The 22,713-nt window shown below is 31.8% G+C and overlaps 5 protein-coding genes across 5 annotated transcripts; 4 read left to right on the plus strand and 1 right to left on the minus strand.

Moving 5' to 3' along the window:
• Positions 1-14,016: 14,016 nt before the first annotated feature.
• On the plus strand, positions 14,017-14,490 carry EAF01_011303 (uncharacterized protein; the record flags this gene model as incomplete). The annotated part of the gene is made up of 1 exon (XM_038919560.1): positions 14,017-14,490. One exon carries the CDS (start codon positions 14,017-14,019, stop codon positions 14,488-14,490), a length of 474 nt encoding a protein of 157 aa, XP_038765074.1.
• Positions 14,491-15,543: 1,053 nt separating this feature from the next.
• On the plus strand, positions 15,544-16,338 carry EAF01_011304 (uncharacterized protein; the record flags this gene model as incomplete). Its single annotated transcript, XM_038919561.1, has 1 exon — positions 15,544-16,338. The coding sequence occupies one exon, from the start codon at positions 15,544-15,546 to the stop codon at positions 16,336-16,338; it is 795 nt and encodes a 264-aa protein (XP_038765075.1).
• Positions 16,339-17,856: 1,518 nt separating this feature from the next.
• On the plus strand, positions 17,857-19,673 carry EAF01_011305 (uncharacterized protein; the record flags this gene model as incomplete). The annotated part of the gene is made up of 3 exons (XM_038919562.1): positions 17,857-17,887; positions 17,975-18,891; positions 18,954-19,673. The coding sequence occupies 3 exons, from the start codon at positions 17,857-17,859 to the stop codon at positions 19,671-19,673; spliced, it is 1,668 nt and encodes a 555-aa protein (XP_038765076.1).
• Positions 19,674-20,229: 556 nt separating this feature from the next.
• EAF01_011306 (uncharacterized protein) lies at positions 20,230-21,289 on the plus strand. The gene is made up of 2 exons (XM_038919563.1): positions 20,230-20,761; positions 20,853-21,289. The coding sequence occupies exons 1-2, from the start codon at positions 20,393-20,395 to the stop codon at positions 21,033-21,035; spliced, it is 552 nt and encodes a 183-aa protein (XP_038765077.1). The 5' UTR covers positions 20,230-20,392; the 3' UTR covers positions 21,036-21,289.
• A 353-nt stretch (positions 21,290-21,642) lies between these two features.
• On the minus strand, positions 21,643-22,381 carry EAF01_011307 (uncharacterized protein; the record flags this gene model as incomplete). The annotated part of the gene is made up of 2 exons (XM_038919564.1): positions 21,643-22,301; positions 22,351-22,381. 2 exons carry the CDS (start codon positions 22,379-22,381, stop codon positions 21,643-21,645), a joined length of 690 nt encoding a protein of 229 aa, XP_038765078.1.
• Between the last annotated feature and the right edge of the window lie 332 nt (positions 22,382-22,713).

The raw sequence follows: 22,713 nt of genomic DNA on the forward strand, positions 1-22,713 counted from the left end.
TATATATAAGTATTTTAATAATTAAAATGAATTACTAATAATTAAATGAGTTTAAATATCTTTATATTATTAAAATTGTAATTCTTATATTATAAGATTACAAATCGAATTTTAATTCCTTTAAAATAAAAATAAATTAATAATTTATATAATAAATAAAATTACATTAAAATATAATTTAATTTTGAAAAAAGTATAAGTTTATTATAATTGTTACGGGTTCAATACATAGTTATATGGATGCCTAAGACATCCATCCTCTATATAGTCAACACCTCTCCATCTCTTTCTTTATTCTTTATAGAATATTATATATTTTCTTTAATATTTATCCTTTATATTATAATAGTATATTCTATTTTATAAAAGAGTTTTATTATAGCAAGAATAATTCGATTTTAAAAAGAAATTCTTTATTTCTATTTTTATTTATTTAAAATAAATCCTTTTATAATTTTCATAATCTTTTGTACCTTTCATATCTTTTCATTTTTATTTTTATTTTTATCCTTATCTTTATTTTTGTTTATATCTTTGTCTTATCCTTTTTACTTATTATAGCTAATACATTGGGCACTTTGAGTATTAACTCATTATTATTTATTTTGCTTGAAATACTTAAAGCTAAAATTAATAACGTTTTTAATTAATAATAATGAATTATAGAAGAGCTATCTAGTTTTTAAGATTATAAACTTTATAGTCCTCTTTCTTTATTAATATTAATATAAGATTAGTAAGATTACCTTAATTATCTGTATAATGTTATTAATTATATACTTGATTTACTTTTTATTATTTAACAAATATTCGAACAAGATTTAATTATAAAATATTTTCTCAAGATTATTATAAATAATTAATTAAGTATTTAACTTTAATTGATTTAATTGTTGTAATCTTAAATTGTATAAAACTTATTAGGCGCTTTTGCTTAGGGTGGGGCTGGTTGATAATAAACTTTAAAGAATTCTAAGCTTTTTTAAGGGAAAAAGATAGGATTAATATTTTAATAAGAAGAATATACTGTTTGGAAGTAAGGTTTACAAATCTGCTGGATAATTAATTTAATTATTTTCAATATAAATAAAAAGAAGCTTTTATATTTAACCTTTTTTATTAATAATTGTATATGTTAAGAGAGATTAATTAATATAAATAATATTATTAATAAAATCTCGATTTATATTATTAATAATTTCTTTTTCAATAAGCTTGATGAGCTTTATATCTTAGTTAATATGGTATATAAAGTTTTAATTTAATTTGATAAATTCAAGATGATTAATAAGATATCTTTTTTGATTTTTTATATTCAATTAAAACACCTTGATATAGTATATTATAAATAATTATATGAAATAATTATAATAATAAAGACAAAAATCTTCTATAATCTTCAATAATTATTTATATAGGATTCTAATTCTTATTTTCTTATTAATATTAATAATTAGAAGTAGAAGTCTGAAGTTTGGAGTTAGAATTTATAAGAAAATGAATACTTTTTAGGATTAAAAATAAACTCAAGTTTTATATAATATTATATATTTCTAATTAATATATTGTTTGTTATATTAGTATTATTTAATTTTATAAATCTTAATACTTTTAAATATAAGATTAATAATAAGAAAAGGAATATTGATTTAATTTTTATTATTATTATAAGAAATCTAATTATTTAATATAAAATTGTAATATTAAAAAATAAGTGGATATATAATGAATAGTTAAAAAAGATTTAGAATTTGTAGGTTCCTGAGAAGGTTTTGATAATTATAGATTATATCAAAATGCTTTTATTAATTGAGGTAATTAATATTCTAATTAATATTAAAATGGATTTTACAATTGAAATGATTTTAGGAATATAATTTTCAGAGTAGTTATAATAATAATAATAATATTTATATTATATTCTATTTTAAATAATAATTGAATATATTTTAAGAATTTATTGAAATTAAATCTTTAATACTTTATTTTATAATATATTAATATTTCCAATTAATAATTATATAGGAAAAGTTTAATCTTTATACTAAATCATTTATAGAGATTATTAAGAAATATTGAATAAATAAGATAAGCTGTTATTAGTAAAGAGCCTTTAGAGTTTAGTATTATAAATAGCAAATCTCTACTTATTAAAACCATTATATTTTTAATAACGTAACGTATGGGGAACTCGGACACTTTTAGCCCATCACCAACTTGAAACCGCAATAACTTTTATTATGCATACCCAATCACCTTCTACATCTGCTCAAATTGAAGAGAAGCTTCAAAAGGCTATAATTTCACTTCAATTGAAAGAATTTAAATCAATTAGAAAGGCTGCAGAGCATTTTGAAGTCCCTAAGTCTACCCTAGCTGATAGGCTGGCTGGGAAGAAAACACGTTCCCAAACCCACGAAATGGCTCAAATTCTTTCAAACGCAGAAGAAAATACTCTTGTACGATGGATTTCACGACTTACCATCACTGGATTCCCTGCTACACCTATGTTGGTGAAGGAAATGGCCGACGAAATTCGTCTTCGACGCGTTCGGGTCGCGTCATCTCGAAATCCTACCTCGACAGAAATTCCACCTATAGGCCACGAATGGATCTATAGATTCCAAAAACGACATCCAGAACTTAAAACATGCTATTCACGTCAATTAGAGTCTAATCGGGCTAAAGAAGCAACTCCGGAGAATATTCAGGCTTGGTTTGACGCGTTTCGCACGCGTCTCATTGAGCGAAAGTATGAATTAGATGATATGTATAATATGGATGAAACCGGATTTGGAGTTGGAAGTACTCAAAGTACGCGCATTATAGTCGATTCTACTCAGAAATCGAATTGGAAAGTTACAGCTGGCAAGCAAGAATGGATAACTGCATTTGAATGTGTCAATGCAGCTGGAAATGCTCTATCACCTATGGTCATTTTCAAGGCTCAGAATACGAATTCTGCATGGATTCCAAAGGACACACCTCAAAGCTGGCAGTTCTCTACTAGTACAAATGGATGGACCTCAAATAGCCATGGATTAGAATGGTTAAAAAGGGTTTTCGAACCAGAATCCAAGAAAGTGTCAGGTGACCGACCTCGACTTTTGATCATGGATGGCCATTCAAGCCATATTACAGGTAGCTTTATTGCTTTCTGTATAGATAATGATATTGATTTACTTATATTACCTCCTCATTGCTCTCACTTGCTTCAGCCACTTGATATTGCGGTGTATGGGCCAATGAAACGATATCATGCTTTAGAGGTCGATCGATATTCTCGAGCTGGTGTAAAGCGAATCCAAAGAGCTGAATGGGTAGAACTCTTTCAAAATATTAGAAAAAAAGCATTGAATTCTTCTAATATTAAAGCTGGCTGGAGAGGAGCTGGTTTAGTACCTTTTGCCCCACGAAAAGTACTCGATTCATTACCATTTAACTCCTCCCAGCAACCTTCTACTCCACAAATGAGAACCCCCAATCAAGACCTAGACTTGTCTATACTCAGGAGTTCTCCTCCAGATGGAACAGAATTAAGGCAAGCAAATCAGATCTTTAATACAGCTCTAGCAAGCAGTGGTTCTCCTGCATCGCCAACTCGTCGATATGCCAAGAGAATGACTAGGCTTGTAGAATCTCAAAATGCTGAGATAGCCCTACTTCGGAAACAGCTCTCTGATGCTCAGGAGGTAATTGAGACTCGAAAGAAAAGAACTAAAGGCAAAAGAGTCAAATTACAAGGTCAATTTGTCTTTAGTACTAAGGAAGTATTGAAAATGGTACGTGAGGCGGAGGAAAAACCGAAGGAGAAAAAGCCACGAGGACGGCCACGCAAACGCCCAATTGAAGAATCAGAAGAAGAGATTGAAGAAGAAGAGCTAGAGAATAGTTCAAGTGATTCGGAATTGGAATTGGAGGATTGTGTGGCTCGTAGAACAAGATCGCGTGTAGAATAATTGAAAAAGTGTCCGAGTTCCCCATACGTTACGTTATATAAATCTTCTTTTAATATGATTAGTTTAATTGATAGTGGATATTCCAAAAAAATATTTGCAAATTAGTCTTTTATTATTAATTATAAAATACATACTCAAATTCTACCTTATTAAAGAGAACTTTGCTTAGTAAATAGCAAAATTGTAGATATTATTACTAAATATTTTATTATAAATATAACTATAAAATTATATTATAAAATCTAGTTATTTTTTGTTATCAAATTATCTTTTAATATAAATCATTTTCGATTTATTATAACTTCAATATTATAATTTATATATAAACTGATCGAATATAATTCTTTCCTTTATATTATTCTATTATATTATATAATATTACTCTTGAAATATACTATATACTGTTCGGGCATTAACAATTTATTCATTACAATTAATTACAGATTTATTAATAATTTGAAAATAATTTTAAATAAAAAGAATTCTAAATGTATTATTATTGATTAAGGAATTTCTTAAGGAAATTCTTAAGGAAATTTATCAATTACTATATATAAAAAACTAATTTAAAAAGAACAAAGAATATAAATCTATTATTAATAAAAACAAATTAAATATTAAAATAATATTTACATCGAATATAAATTATTATCATACAAAAACTTGTAATAAAGATTCTTACATATAAACTCAAATAATAGACAATCTTCTGAATATATATATAATTTCAATAAAAAAAATAACCGGTTAATATAGATAATGAATTAATTCAAAATATAATCATCTATTATCATTTTCAATATTAATATTAAAAGTATAGTTATCTTTATTAAGCTCAAATATAAAGAATATTTATTAACTATAAATCTTAAGTTTTATTTCTTTTTATTAATAGAACAATATTCGTACAATAAGAGTTACTTAAAACGAACTTAATTAGATAATAAAACATCGAACTACAAATAATAAGGAATATTTTAATATAATCATTTTATTATAAATAATTTATTTTAATAATAAAAAATATAAGGATATTCTATTTAATAAAAAGAATCTAACTAAAATCCTATCTCAATTACTATTATACTTATATGATTTTGTTTACAATTATTATAAACCAGCTTATTTATATAAGGTTTTAAAGATAAATATCTTTAAGTTTCTAACTAGAAAACCTGAATTTAGTAATACAGAAATTTAACAAAAGCTTCCTTTCTAATTATAAAACAAGTTACTCGTATTCCTTTTATATTATATAAACATTTTTTTATTATATTAAGCATAGGATTATAAGATTAAGCTAATACTTGAAAAAAAGTCATTATACTTTAAGAATTATTCATTATCATTATTAAAACTTGAAGTTGTATATAAATAGATTGACAATAACCTTAATAAAGACTTCATTTGGGAATCAAGATTACATAATACTGTACCCTTGCTTTTAGCTACTAAGCCAAACAACAACATATATATATATCAAGATTATCAAGGATTAAATAATATTATAATAAAGAATCATTATCCACTTCCTATTATTCATAAAATTCTGAATACTCTTTATACTACTATAATATATATAAAACTGAATATCATTATTACTTTCAATAAACTTTATATTACAAAAAGTAATGAATAGAAAATAGCTTTTATTATTTATTTCAATCTTTTCAAATCACTTATTATACTCTTTAATCTTTACAATATATTAATATCCTTTCAATATTATATCAATTATACTCTATTTAATAAATTAAACAAATATTATATAGTATAACTGAACAATATTTTTATATATTTAACAAATAAATTAAAGTATAAAGAGTATATTTAAATTATAATATAAAAGTTGATAAATGCTAAACTACAGATTGATATAAACAAATATGAATTCGAGATTGTTTTTACTTGCTATTTAAAATTAATAATTATAATTAAAAATATACAAATAAATTCTAAAAAAATTATTGTAATTATATCCTAGGAATAGCTACTTTTAATAAAAGATCTATAATATTTTTTAAGATTTATTAATTTCTATTAATAATTTATAAAGAACTTTTTAAAGATTTGCTAGCTTTTTTATAATTTATTACAAAAGAATATTAATTAATTTTAGAACATATTGTATAGGAATACTTTCACTACATTTAAAAATATATTTATAATAGCATTAATTCTCATATATTTTAATTATAATAAGTAAACGATTTTAGAAATAGATGCTTCGGATTGAATATCAAGAAGAGTACTTTTTTAATATAATTTTAATGATTTTTATAATTAATAGCTTACTTCTTAATAAAATATTTCATAATAGAATACAATTATGAGATTTATAATAAGAAGTTTCTTATAATTATTAAGTTTATAGAGAAATAACAATCAAAACTTCAAGATTTATAATAGGAATTTGAGATTCTTATTAATTATAAAAATCTAAAATACTTCACTATAATAAAGGTTTTAAATTAATAATAAGTTTGCTAATCTAAATTTCTCTTTTATTATAACTTTTATATAATCTATCAATTAAGATCTAAGGCTATTCAATCAAACATTTTAAACTAAAAAGGAAGAATAAATTAAACTTTATAATTGGAAATAATAAATACTTAAAGAACAAGAAGTATATAATTTTATTAGTAAACAAATTCGATATTGATCTTTATAATAAATTGAAAGCTAATATTCACTTAGCATTAATAGACCTTATAATACCTATAAAAGATAAACTAATTAATAAACTAATTAATAATACCTTTAAAAGATCAAATATAACTCATTAATTTATTATAATAATCAAGAATCAGCATATATACAAATAATTAATAGAATTCAGAAAAATACTTTGAATTGCTATATAAAATTGTTATATAGTAAATAATAGGATATATTATTAAAAGAGATTATGGATTCTATTAAATAATAAATTAAAAGTATAAATCATTTATAGAATACATTTATCTAGTTTAATTAAGTATTTAGATTAAATTAAAACAATCGGTCTTATCTTTTATATATATTGATAATCATAAATGTATTAGGAGATTACTTTATATATATAAGTATATAATCTTTATATATATATAAAGTCATTAAGGTTAGTTTCACCCAGATCCCTAGGTCTATTACCAGTCCTCTTTCAAGTCTAATCTAATATATCAATAGATTATATTATATTACTTTCAGATTATATATATTATAATTCTATATATAAATATATTCTAATTATTATTTATTAATTAACTAAAATGAAATATTTTATAAAGGTTAGAACACTTATAATAGAAAAGCTTATTAATGTTTTTATTAATTATATTTATATCTTACATAGCCTATTAAATAATATTGTCTCTAATTATAATATATAATTCGCATTCGGTTTCTAATCTCAATTAGCTGAACAATTAATTATAACTTTCCAATATTCTTTAATATTTTATCCATAAACAAATAAGCAAATAAAACAAATAAATTTTGTTTTTAAATAATATTTATAAGCTTTTATGAATTTTTATTAGAATAATTAAATATAGTGGTTGTCTTTTACTGAATTTGTATTGAATAATATAACTTCGGAAATTATTGATTACTTATTATTCTTTACTAATTATGGATTTAGTCCATATATTGATATAAAGTTTAGTAAACCTTGTCTATTAGATATAACTATAGTACAAAAACAAGAGTTTTTCAAGGGCAATAAGACAACAAACAAAATAAAAAGAATTCTATTATAATTATAAGCTTTCGCTAAATAAGTAATTACGATATATAAAGAAAATACAAATTAGTATTATATCGACTTATTATACTATTATATAGGTCAGAAGGTGTTTATAAATATTAAAAATATAAAAACCTTTTAGAAAGCAAAGAAATTAAATGATTGATAGGTAGAGTTATATAAATTTATAAAGATTTATCCTTGTTTTTATCTTATTCAATTATTAAATAACATTTGAATATTTCCTGTTTTTAATTATTCATTATTTACTCTTATAATTAATAGAATATATTTCTTAGTACAAACTATAATTAACAAATCAGAATCAATTATTATTAAAAATAAGATTCTTAAAGGAAAAAATAATAAAAATAAGTTAATATAAAAATAAATCTTTAAAGGAGTTATAAATAATTATAATAAAAATGATTATTATTATCTAATTAAATAAAAGTATTATACTTTTATTTAACAATTAATAGCAAATTTGAAAAAAAAAAACGAAAAACTATTAGTGAAGTATTATCATATATACTCTAAAAAACCCAATCTATTAAGATAGATATTAAATAACTTTAAAGCTAAGACAATCTTATTATTTATATTAAAATATTTAAAAAAAGTATAAGAAGCTTAAAGATCAATTTATAAAAGAAAAGTTAAATTAATATAAAATATTTAAATTATTAATTTAATGAATTCAATTATTCATTTAATTTATACATAATAATAAGCTATATAATAAATTTAGCTTATTTGGGACAAACAAGTCCTTAAGGGGGGGTATTGTTATGGGTTTGATATGTAGTTATATGGATGCCTAAGGCATCTATTCTTTATATAATCAACACCTCTCCATCTCCTTCTTCATTCTTTATAGAATATCATATATCTTACCTAGTACCTATTCCTTGTACTGTGATAATAATGAATAAATAGATGAGTATATGATATGAAGTAATGAATGCTAAGTCGAGTACTCTATTTTCGGATCATTCTCCTTTTAAGTCACTTTTTATATTAAAAATGAAATTTTTAATTCTTTTATTTATAAATAGATTTATTGAAAATTTATATATATATAATTCAAATCGTTTTAAATTTAATGTAAAGTTTTTAGATTTTTAGGATTTTTTTATATTAAAATCTAAAGCTTTAAAATATCGATTTTTAAATTTGTATAAAAATTATATATAAATTTGAAACTTTTATAAAATCTTTAATAACTTTTTAATAAAAATTAATAAAAATAAACTATAAAATTTTATTATAAATTTATAATATATTTATTTTGAAGGATTTAGAAAAAATAGATTTCCTATAAATAGATATTTAAAAGAATACCCTCAAAATTACAGGGATTATTTATACTATTCTAAACTCATTATATACTATATCTCTATATCTGTTAATTTTTTTTTAATTTTTTTTTTAATTTCTATATAAATTTAAATTCAAAACTTTCAAAAAGATATATAGTTTTCTTTTAATAATTGTTATTAAAAAGTTATTAAAGATTTTATAAAAATTTTAAATTTATATATAATTCCTATATAAATTAAAAAATCGATATTTTAAAGCTTTAGATTTCAATACAGAAAATTCCTAAAAATTTCAAAATTTCAGAATAAACTTAGAATAGCTTAAATTATATATATTCAAATTTTTATTAAATTAGATTATATATTAATAGAGATATTAATAAGCTAAAAAAGCGATTTTTGATATAAAAGGATGGCCTAAAGCAGGAGTGGCCTGAAAGTAGGATGGTCGACTTAAATAATAAATCGATAAAAGTATATGTATGTCTAATGTTACGGGAGCTGCTTCTAGGGTCATGTGGAAGTGTCTAGAGTTCTCTCGAGGTGGTTTAAACTAGACTTCAAATAGGAATTCAATAAGGTTATAATTGATTACAATTCTCATAATTATAATAATGAAATTAATAATTGTTCTTAAGTATAAAGCTTTATATTATAATGAAATCTATTTCTTTATATAGATCTTTATTCTATTTAAACAATTGGAACAACTAAATGCTTCTAGAACATTATTGTTTTTGAGCTGTCTATTACAGGATATTAATCCTGTGATTCTTAATATCCTAGCTTATTCTTTTGTTCTAGAACTAATCCCCTAGGACATTATTAATTCTAATGAAGCCTTCTTGCTTATTGTATTCTATCTTTCCTAAAACCTATTGTCCTAAGAACTATATTCTATGTTTTTAGAATATCTTATAACTAATATTATATATATGTCTAAGGTTCTCCTAAATGCTTAGCATCCCTTAGTATATTATAGCTAAATCATTGAGGCTTATAGTACTACTATAGCCTATATGTTGGTGATTCTACAGCCTATTATTAATCTATTGTAACACTATTTCCTTCTTAGTTTAGCATTTGTCCCAAACGTTTATATTAGTATGTCTTCCCTTTTGTCTACTTAATGATTATAATGCTTTTTTTATTTTTATATATATCTCCTCTAAATACTAACAAAAGAAAAGAACAAATTCATCTTACTTATCTTATTGAATAGAAAGGTTTCGAAATATTCTTATATTCGCTATGTAAATGTACTGATTGTAAATGTATTATTTCATTTTTTGATTTATTATAATATAATGAATGTATTTGTAATAGTAAGAAATGTAATATTCAAGATCCGTTTGAGAATAATTGGGAAAGTTTATTCTAATAGAAAAAGAGATTGAATCAAAAGGAGGAAAAGATTATAACTAAAATTTTACAATTACAAAAACAAAAACATTTCCTATTAAAGTATAAATCCGAAATGCTTCGTTGTAATTTACAGACTCTTAATAAGTTAGTGAAAAAAGAAGAGAAGGAAAGATTAGAAAAAGAACATATAAAAAAGGAAACTATTAATACTATTACACTTATTCCTAATAGTTTTTCTTCCTTTAATTTCTTCGACTCTTCATTGCCTTCATTATTTAATACCAAGCTCGAGGCTTTATTAACAAATGTAAGTACTTTAGGTGGAATGCCTGTAATTTCTTAGGGCAATTGAGATGTTACGGGAGCTGCCTCTAGGGTCACGTGGAAGTGTCTAGAGATCTCTCGAGGTGGTTTAGTCTAGACTTCAAGTAGGAATTCAATAAGGTTGTAACTGGTTGCAATTCTCGTAACTATAGTAATGAAACTAATGATTGTTCTTGAGCACGAAGCTCTACATTGTAATGAAATCCCATTCCCTTATATAGATCTTCGTACTCTGATGTTGGTTGGAGTTTCTTGGAGTCCTGGCTCCCAAGGACCTCCTTGGAGCCCTGGCTCCTGGGGACTCCGCCACGTGACACTTGTCACATGGCATTCTGTTACCCATCGTAACATGAGATCCTTTTTAAGTTCTTATATGTTTTCCGAATATAAATAGTCTAATTATTTAATTAAATACTTAACCTTGTCTCTAATATATTTACAATTTAATATTATTTCAATATTGTATATAACTTCTGAATTAATTGATTCGATTTTCGTGAATAATGTATTAAATATGTTACGGGAGCTGCCTCTAGGGTCACGTGGAAGTGTCTAGAGTTCTCTCGAGGTGGTTTAGTCTAGACTTCAAGTAGGAATTCAATAAGGTTGTAACTGGTTGCAATTCTCGTAACTATAGTAATGAAACTAATGATTGTTCTTGAGCACGAAGCTCTACATTGTAATGAAACCCATTCCCTATATAGACCTTCGTTCTGAAGTCGACCGACAAGTCGACCGGCAAGTCGATCGATAAGTCGATCGGCTTTTGATCACATGACACTTGTCCCGTGATTCCTATTGTCCTAGCTTGTCCTTTTGTCCTGGAGTTTAATCCCCTGGGACATTACTAATCCTAGTGAAGCCTTCTTGCTTACTGTGTTCTGTCTTTCCTAGGACCTACTGTCCTGGGAACTATGTTCTAGGTTTCTAGGGTATTCTATGACTAATACTATATACATGCCTGAGGATTTCCTTGGATGCCTAGTGTCCCCCGGTATACTGCAGCTGAATCACTGAGGCCTATAATACCACTATAGCCTATATGTTGGTGATTCTACAGCCTGTTACTAATCCGTTGTAACATCTAATTAACATTTACATTTTAATCGTCCTTAATAATTAAATTAATTATAATTATAACTTTATTGATTTTATATAGTAATTTTGTTTGAGATATTAATTGAGATTTTGAGAATACTTTTCTTGAATTAAGAAAATCAGAATATATATATAAGTATCTTGATAATTGAAATGGATTATTAGTAATCAAATGAGTTTGAATACCTTTATATTGCTGGAATTGTAATTCTTATATTGTAAGATTATAAATCGAACTTTTAATTCCTTTGAAATGAAAGTAAATTAATAATTTATATAATAAATAAGATTATATTAAGATATAGTTTGATTCTAAAAAGAGTGTAAGTTTGTTATAATGAATGGATAGATGGGTATATAGTATGAAGTGGTGAATGCTAGGTATTTGTAAGTAGGGTTGCGTGAGTTGTACTTTCTATGTGGTGATTGGTATGGTGTGATGCGGAAATAGTATCTTTTTCTCTTTTTCTTTTTCTTTGATGTAATCTTACTTTTCTTGTTGATAAGATCGTGAATATGGATATGAATATGTGAAACTTTACTAATTGGTAGACTGGAGTGTGTGTTTTGAGTATTAGATATAAATGATTGTTCTTGCTATTTTTGTTGGCAAATATGATATGGTTTGAAATTCTTCTGGAAGAAGGGAGGTGAATCTTAATGAATAGCTGGTGTTTCAAGAAGACGAGAGATAGATTGTTTGGGCTGGGAATTTTATTCTATTTTTGCAGATTGATTGTATTTCTGCATATTCGAGATTTAGGTCTGAAAACAAGGATATCTCATTTCTGATTTCTGATTATTGTGTTCAACTTCTATGTGCTGGAGCTTTCGGATCCTGGGATAGAAGCGAGGGAAAGGAGGGATTTTTAGTCTCGATTCCATTACTCGTTACCATGGCACTCTTGCGCGTTACATAATGAAACTACTATCTCGAATACCTATCACCTATCCCCATTTCCATTCCCACACCCCATTCCCAAACCCCATCCTCACTCAATTCACATCGCGTCACATCACACCATTCCCCATCTCTCCGCAACCCCTCCCGCACAAACACATCTTCACACTCTTCACGAAACTTCTCCTTCTCCTTGAGAAGCTCTCTCACCAACGTCAGGGTTTCGCAACAAAATCTTGAGACGTAGATATAAACTGAAAATATACATGTCCGCAGCCAAAATATTGGACAGGGCCTTGATGGGAGATTATGATGGGGATGGGGATGGGTGTATTGCAGATAGTGCATTGGGGTTGGAAACCCCGGGGGAGGGGGGTGGCATTTTTGGGATGTGGTGGTGGGTATATATGGAATGAGGTGGAAGGGAGTGAGTTGTAGGGTTTTGGTGAGGGTTGGTGATTGGTGATTGGTGGTTGGATGGGTTGAGTTGGTATGCTGTAGGGAAGGAACTGGAAAGGGTTGAACTTGAGCGTTTAAATAGACAGGTTTGATGTATTTTGTGGGATGTGTGAATAACTAATTAGTTCTGATTTGGGGACTTTCAGGGAAATGCGGTTTAACAGGGGATTCGTGAATGTGTATTGGAACTAGACGCCTGGGGTATTGAAGTATTGATAAATTGAAGTACTGTAGACCGAAGCGAGGTTTTCTATTTCCGTGTGAGAATGATGATGAATGCGATATGTTATTTGGATTAACGATACTATGAAATGATCTAACCTGCTTTCTTTTCTCTAGAGAAGTGATCAGAATAACGAATTGGAGTATCAAAGATATAGTCAATATTGACAATGCAAGCCTATTTGTGAATGGGCCGGGATTCTGTTGGGTGTATTTAAATGCTGACTCATAAGAGTATAATTATAGCTGTGTAGGCATTGAGACGCTCTCTCGAGGAGAAAGAGATTTGTCGTGTTCGACTCTAGATAGGGAGGGTTTAGGGGATTCGAAGAAGTAGAAAGAAGAGATACACAGAGAGGGATGTTCTTCATGAAAAGAACGCATCGAGAAGGTGGGAAAGAATCAGGAAGAGACTTGCTTGTGCAGTCATTCTAGTTAGTTACTCCAAGACAGGAAGAATCGAAAGTGGCTGTAAATGTACCCATATCTAAGCAGTATTTGTTCTGACAATTCAATGGCACTACCACAAATTGATATATTATGCCTAGAACTTGAGAAAGATCAAAGGTAACACACCCCTGAAAAGGACTGGTCAAATTGCAGCAATATGATTTTTCATCACCTCAACCCCAAGTCATGAAACCATCTACGTGGGACTCTTGGACATTTCCCAAATGCGATAGATTTGAGACTTTTGCCCCTCGAAACGCCCACATTCTCGAGTGTGACTTCTGCGGGAACCGCCTGCATAATGAAAGTGACCTTAAAAGCATTGCTGATACTCCCCACAACTTTGCGTATTGGGAATACCTTCATTATGATCACCCAGACAAACTCGTACCTCAGGATACACCTTGTGAGTATCGAACTGACTTTTGCGGGCATCGAGCCGATTACAGCTCTGCTGAAGAAGCTTATGCACCGAATTATGCATTGCGAGAAGAGAAGCTTCGGAATGAGATTTTGTGGGATGGTACACCGCCAGTAGAAAAAGATGGGAGACTAACTTCCCGAGAAATTATTGGAGAAGATACTTACGAGAAGATACGATTCAAGTTAAACACCAAGAAGATACTTATTAAGTTGAAAACCACACTCTCTCAAGAATGAATTTCGAGAAAGCTCATGGGAATCTTACTTCAAGAAAAGACTCTCAAGAAAATACTCCTCAAGAAGAGAGCACTCCATAAAAAGATACAATTATTTCCCAACCATCTATTTGACATTATAGTGAGTTTCATCCAGCGCAATATTGCTACGATGAAAGCTAACAGAGCCGAGGAAGTGATGGTTACACCACAATTTTAACACCAATTCAACATTCGAGTTGGATATACTCACTTGTAGTTTCTATATTCAATGTCGCAGCAGCAAGTAGATGCATGCGTTGAGTATAGGGGTAAATATATGGTGCGGCTACTTGTGCTCCTTTAATTTTTATCATAGCGAGAGATTTCCTTAGGCCACGTTCTGGTTCAAAAAGAAAGCCATCATCAAAACAAAATACTTTACTGAGGATTGCTTGCAATGGCGCTGTTCCTACTTAATGACTGTCGTGATGTACTGGGCTGAGCATCCAACCAACGAGAAAGATTCGAGAGGACACGAATTGGGGACTACACCATCCCGTGCCCCGACTTTGCACTTCCCTCCATAGATAGCAGTTCAGCTTTTTAACCTCGAATTCTTTACGAAACTTTTCTACTTTTCCATCCCGACGTCATTTTACATCTTCCTCTTAGTTCAAAAGCTAAAAATAAGCTTCCTGATATCTATCTACCTTATTCTGTGCCGCACAAACATTGTTCGCGAGCTCTAGACGTTTCAAAGCGATGATTCGTGCGTTCTTACTTCACCCTTCGTCGTATTTGAATCTGACTCTATAACCTTAAATACTCACCTACGTAATTGTCTACTTTGTTTCTATCGTATAATGTCCCCTTCTTTCCCTGCCTTGTATCGTAACCTTCGATGAATAGTGTACAAGTTGCTTGTGAGTGAAGCTATATAATCCGAATATAATCACTCGATCATCTTCCGACAAGAAATCTTAACGTCTTTTTGAAAGCTTTCCACGCTCACAAAAGATAAAAGTCTACTGTTCATCTTCAACAACATTACCTGCATTATTGATAATTTCACCTGTCAAAAACCACAATCGCGATGCAGACAGGAAAGGAATTGAACCCACGTCCTCAGCTCCATTTCTTCGATCTCGCCATTGAGATCCGACTCAAAATCTATAACGAACTACTTATCGCCTCGGACTCTTCACCCCTTGAAATAAAATCCTCCGAAACCAGTCCATCGTATTTAATCCCAAGCAAACGATATCATCTCTGTCCCGCAATCCTACGAAGTAACAAACAAGTCCACTTGGAAGCATCTCCAATTCTCTACTCCAGCAACAAATTCGTGTTATGTCGTCTTCAATACTTTTATGTACCAGGGTATAAGATCATCACTGGGTTTCTGGATCAGATCGGAGAGCGAAATGCTCTTTTTCTTCGTTATTTAGATATCTATTTTCCGCTGTTTCCCAATTCGATTTTTGGACCCGGTCAGCCCTGGCCCGCTGGAAGAGATATTCAAGTTATCGGTTTACTTATTGATAAATTCAAAAATCTGGTGACGTTGAAGATATCTCCATGGGACAATTTACGATTTGGTGGTGGCAGTATAAGGCTGGCAGTCAATTCCTCGAGAAATTCCGGAAGCATTGATTCCTTTGAGTCTATTGGCATGGGGTTGAACGCATTCGATGAACGATTCAAAGCCATGCCAGCTTTGAAGGATATGATGGTAGATTTTCACGTGTCGAATGCGTGGCCAGATGATTTAGTGGATAGATTTTTGAGGAAGAAGATACATGGTAGTAGATGGATGTGTCAAGTTACCAGAGAAGACAGTCTGTCTGAATCGGATACTGTTGGCTGTTACTTTGGATTATTCGCCTAGTCACAAATTAAAGTCAAAGAACGAAGAGTCAAGATTAACTTCTGGTGAACTACACTCAATTGAGGAAGGAAAAAAAGCGCAACATCAAATCCATAGGAAAGCTACCCAGAAAAAATCTTTCGCAAGGCATGACCGAAGAATTAAAATCATAGGGGTAAGGGCCGAGAACAAGCACAAGGTTACTTCGTAAATCTTGAGAATGCGATGCTTGAATACAATTTTTGGTTCAAGTCAAAATAAGGTTTCCCAAAAAACCTTAAAGATCTCTACCGACCACATCCAAACAAAATTTCCCCCTATAATCCTAGCTACACGAGAATTAGACTTCTTCAGAGATTAGAGACATTTAGTCATGTTATATACTTTTTCAATAGTTCATAAAATATGTATAACTTATAAATTTAATGAAAATATATTTAAATATGAATATTATATTTAGCGGACTTATACTATTGATTTTCATTATATATAACTAGAATGATTTCTAAGATAAATAATATCTTTATAAGATTCTATAATAAGTATATTAAATCACTTATTAATATCTTACTAATTAAAGGATATATTGATGACTAATAAATGTATAATATGATTTTATACTATAAAATATATTATTAGATTATTATATTATCATATCTCTTATCAAATTAATTTATAATGAAATAGAATAATATAGAATCATATGAAAGATTATTGATAAAACAAACTAAATTAATTGATGGTACTTTCTTTTTATGATATGAATGATTCTATAAGATTCGATCTAAATGAATCTTGTTTATAAGCATGAAAACTACTAGAATTTCATTATAAACTATGTAAATCTAGAATATTCTTTAAAGAAAACCTAGAAAAAGCAAGCAAATTTAGTTCAATTCAGCTCCTTATAATTTGACTTCAATTCCACTATCATAGTATATATTCGATTTCCCTAAGCTTGAAAGTGACTAAGTCTTTCACTATTATGAGAATATTAATATTATTATTATTACTCTAGAACTAACCATCAAGACTTCTAGCTAATCAGAGCTCTCTATTTGTGCCTAATTCAGCTTATACTAGCTCAATCCAGCTAAATTAACGAGCTAAATATCATAGTCTAATTTATCTTCACGAATCTATAAACAATCCATAAATATTTTCTGGGTCTTTCCTACAGCCTCCTGTAGCTTCAGGGTTAAGCGACCTCGTTGAGCGAATCAAAGGCCTAGTATTTTATAGGCTAGCTCAGTCCAGCTAGTTTTGTTGAAAACCAGAGCTCCACTATGAAATAAAGTTTTTTATGTTTCATAGTGGATTTCTAGTATTCATGCTTCCCTATTTAAGAAGACCTCTTAGCGTAGATTAGATTGCTCTTAGGGATTTTCTATTTAGTGAAGTATTATTCGTGGCTAAAGGTCTCTGTTAAATGGATTTATAGATAAACTGCAGGGCATGGAGATTGAACCAATGGACTTTCAATTTTTCTGCATGCAAAGTTCGCATCTTGGCTCAACCCAGTAATGGAGATATTGTCAGATGCGATCGTCCAATATAAATATTAGACGATGTAATTTATGGTAATTCTCTTCTAAGTAGAAGCAAACACTTTCACCAAATCGTCACTCTCTTCAAAGCTTCACTCATTTCATCAAAGTGCCTTCCATCGGCAAAATTCTAGTCGCCGCTGCCAATTTGTCAGTCCTCGTGAATGGACTAACATGGACTTCCTGTGGAACCGGCGTAGAATGCGCAACTCTTGAAGTTCCACTCGAATATGGCGATGCAAAATCAACAGCAACCGCAAGTATCGCGCTTGCTCGTTATCCCGCCACTGTAGCAGCAAGCAAGAAGCTCGGGCCTCTCTTAATCAATCCCGGTGGACCCGGTGCCAGTGGTGTTGGATTTGTGCAGTCTGGAGCCGGTGCCGCCGTCTCGGCACTGAGCGGTGGATTGTACGATGTCATTGGATGGGATCCACGTGGAAGCGGTGCTTCGGCTCCTATCTTGGAATGCTTTCCAAATGCCAAAGCGGAGTATGATTTCAACAACGCATTTCCATCTGCACCAAATCTTTGGCTTGGGCAATTTGCGAATGCTAGCGCCGATGCTGCAGTTAGCTCTGCCATCACATCTTTTGACACTTCTGTCGCCGCTCTGGCAAAAGCTTGTGTAGCTCAGAAATCTCCCGCTCTTTACACCTCAACAGCAGCATATGTTGTCCGAGACATGGCAGCCATAGTTGATGCATTGGATGGAACTTCTGCAAAACTCAACTACTGGGGTTTCTCATATGGAACTATTTTCCTCGCCGAGTTTATCCAAACTTTCCCAGGCCGCGTGGGAAGAGTTATTGCCGATGGTGTCTTTGACGCAAAGGCGAATGCTCTTACATATGTCAGCCAACTACCAAACGATCAAATAAGCGTTCGTGCTTCATTGAACGATTTTGCAGCTTTCTGCACCACTGCCGGCAGTAAAGGATACTCTTTTGCCACCGCTCCTACCGGAGTTACAGGTACTGTGGCTACCAGACTTGACAATATAATGGAGGATATTTTCATGAATCCTATTGTTGCTTCGGGCTTAAGCATCAGCTTAGATATCCTCAATCCCCTCCTTGCATCTCTCCTTAGAGTTCCAACACTTGGAAAACACTTGCATCGGTCTTATCCGGTCTCGAAACCCGCGACGCAACTGCTCTTATCTCAATCCTTGGATCCTTAGCAGCGAGTGCACCAACCGATGGCTCTGCACCAGGCGTCGGAACTCTTGCTACTTATCCACTCAATTGTGTTGACAACGCTGCATCAAGTGGAATTACATTGGACACTGTCATTTCTCTCACAAAAAGCATTTCCATCTTCGAAAATACCCCAATCCTAAATGCTGATCTTATCCCCATCACATTTTGCCGCAACTTCCCCTCCACACGTCCGCTTGTTCCAAACGTAGGAGCAAGTTTGATGGCAAAAACAGATACTCTTCTCGCAACAGCCAAGACACCAATCCTCATTGTCTCAGCCGAGAATGATCCGACAACACCTCTCAAGTCCGCAAAAGCACTCCGCAGTCTTCTCCCTACTTCATCCACACTCGTATACCGCGGAGGAAGCGGACATACCACTATTTCACATGCATCTCTCGGAATGGCAAATGCGATCTCCAATTTCCTTGTCAGCGGTACAATGCCCAAGGATGGAGCTCGATTCGCAGTGGATCAAAATGTTTTCCCCACCGCTGCAGCAAGTGGCTTGGTTACACCGGCAGCTTTTAACGGAACCTATACCACGCAAGAGCAGAGTTTCCTAACCGCAACATACGATATTGGCCTTGCCTTTTTAGCACTCCCATAAAGAAAGTCTCCGTATAATCATAGACCACTAGATAATAATACATCGCAATCAAAAATTCCCACCATGAACCCCCATCCCGTGTAATCGGACCGTATGTGTGATTAAAACTCCAGTGATACCCAACGGATCTCCAATGTGAAGCCAAGACCACAATATATTAAATGTCATTCTTGCATGCATCATATTTTTTCACGGCACTATTACCCCAGAATGCACCCCAGAAATCCTGCACCAGGTCAGCGATCACAGGGCACGCCACGGGGATTTAACCGACTCGTCCCCCCTTTATCCGATAAATATGTTGGTTCCACAAATTGTGTTTACCAAGTAATTGACGGGCGGAATCTCGCCGTCCTGTTAGTACTTTCAGAAAAAGTATCCTTGAGTTAATCTCCCGGGGTTTGTGGGTTTCGCGGCATGGGGCGTTGGAGTGCCAAGATAAGTGGTATATTGTGATGAGCAGGAAATGGGAAGTAACAATGATTTTGATAGATTAATATATACTTGAGCCGATATGATGGAAATGTAATGATATGAGAGTCAGGGTATTAGGTCACCAGGGCTGGGCTAGAATGATAAAAATAAGAATTTAAGATATCCTGACATCAGCGCTGGTACGCCTGTATCGAAAGAGTTTCCAATTCCATGCATACAATATTACAGCACGAGTCTTGTATCTACAAATCGTGTTACTCCCAAGAAGTAACAACTACTCCAAAATGTTCAAATACTTCACTGTGCTCTCCATCGTCCTCGCACCACTCTTGGCCTCTCCAATTCTACTACCTCTGACAGAGACCACTCTCTCCACTGATTACACATCCCGGGGCTATCTCCTAGCCCTCAATGCATCAGCGCCTTATTTTGCAGGAGCTGGTCCGATCACCGGCTGTATGACCTCAAATTTCACATGGACACTCGACACTACCATATGTGGTCTTTTTGATGGCACTCGCACTGTATATAACAAGAGTATTGGGATGTGGATGTATACATTCGGAAGTGAAAAGGGTGCATGCGGTCTAGTTAAAGGTGGTCGAGTAACATGTTCGGAAACTGAGGTTGAGAACCAGGGAAAGTGGAGTGTGGTATGTTTGTTTTTCGTATAAATCAGATGTAACTTGAACAGAAAGCTTTGGACCAAGAAGGGAAAGAAAAGCTAATATGATATGCAAATAGCCCAACTCTACGATATCAGGTGTGCCGTTATACATGATGGGCTGGGCAAACTGGCCAGTTCAAAGGTGGCCGAGCAGTGGAGTAGATGTTGATGTTTGGAATACTTTGGTGGATAATCCTGTGCCGGGAGTCTCTTTGGATGGATTTGTCAGATCTTTTAGTGTAAAATGGCAGGCTGGATGATCATTTCAGAGGTCAATGTTTGACTCTGGCGTTAGTATGGACTAGTCAAGGTGGGAGATAGAGCAGTCTGCATGATAGCTTCTCTTCAAGACAGCAAAGTCGGTCTTTTCATTGGATTTATGTAGTTTTCCTTTTCAGGAATGGGACAGGAAAAAATGCATTGGATAAGGGTGGAGCAACTGTATCCATCATAGATGTAATGAGTCAAAATCTCTTTAGCATTCCATAAATGATTCGAAACATTTTCGATAATGCAAAAAAATCATCTAGTGATATGACAGATCACTCATCTGAAGGGCTGTGGTATGGAAAAGTAAGGAGAGCCCTACCGAAATTTGCTGCCACTGACAGAATCTTTGCAGCTTTCAAGGTTCGCGTTGTGTATCTGATCTGGGCTTCATGCTTATTGAAGATAAGGCTGCAGATATATCATAGCCCAGAGTTCGAATTTTGTACGTGTTAGGCACTTTGAGATCTTGGCTTTTACCCACAGATTAATTTTCCGCACAACAAAAGCTTTTGAAATTTGAAATTGTTTTTGAGGTGGCGAATAACGGGTATAGCCCTTGATTTATTCTTGGGTATCCTACGGCACGAAGAGAAAACATTAGTTTCCGGAAAGCTTTGCCAGCTTTGCCTCAACAATGCGCTCCACTATCTTTTCCAAGATCGCGATATCTCCACCAGTTCCTTGGGCGAAATATCCCTCTACAGCTCTCTCAACGTATTTGCCAATCTGATCCACCTCGACATTGATATATTCTCCTTCTTTCTTGAGAGCTGTGACTATTTTAGTTTGTGTATATGCGATCAACATAATCTCGAACCATTCCTCATCAACCTTGGTAATCGTCAAGCTGGCTCCGTCAAGCGTGACATAACCCTTCTCTACAATATATCTCATGACCTGCTTGTCTCTAGGCTTCAATCTCAGGGTCAAAGCCTCTCCATCCTCTTCTCTCTTGATCAACTCTGCGACAGTATCCACATGTCCTTGTACGAAATGTCCTCCCATACGTGTGTTCGCAGAAACCGCGCGTTCGAGATTAACTTCGGAGTTGACTTGTAGAGAACCGACATTTGTGCGGCGAAGAGTTTCTGGTGCGCACCCGACTGTGAAACTATCCTCTGTGAAGGTTGTGACTGTGAGGCAGATACCGTTTACGGAAATGCTGTCGCCGAGTCCGCAGTCTCCGAGAATGGAGGAGGCGTTGCTGATGGTGAGGGTGGCACCATATTGACTGTCGAGTTTGATGTCGGAGACAACTGGAAATGTTAGTGAGGTGACATTGAATATTGGAGAATGACTACGAACCTCCTTTGATCTCAACAAGACCTGTGAACATGGCGACGATTGTGAAGAATTGAATGCGCTTGAAGGTTGAGCCAGGCTGATGGCATTAAATTACCCCGCCATGACCAATGATATTGTAGTGCGCCAATCTCATTTTGATACCTTACTTACATAATACACACTGATTTCTTTTTGAACCTCATCTCAAAGCTTCGTATTCGAATTCGGGAAACATGAAAATATGTCCTGCCACTTGTACTCTGTATATCACTACTATTACTCCGGCTTCCTAGGTACGGTTAACATCCACACTGTCGTCCCATGTTCGAGTATCGGAAGAAAAGATCAACAAATATAGACACAAAAATAGAATCGTTTCTCAAG

This window comes from Botrytis porri, assembly GCF_014898465.1.
Source record: "Botrytis porri strain MUCL 3234 chromosome Unknown BPOR_020, whole genome shotgun sequence".
Taxonomy (NCBI): Eukaryota; Fungi; Ascomycota; class Leotiomycetes; order Helotiales; family Sclerotiniaceae; genus Botrytis; species Botrytis porri.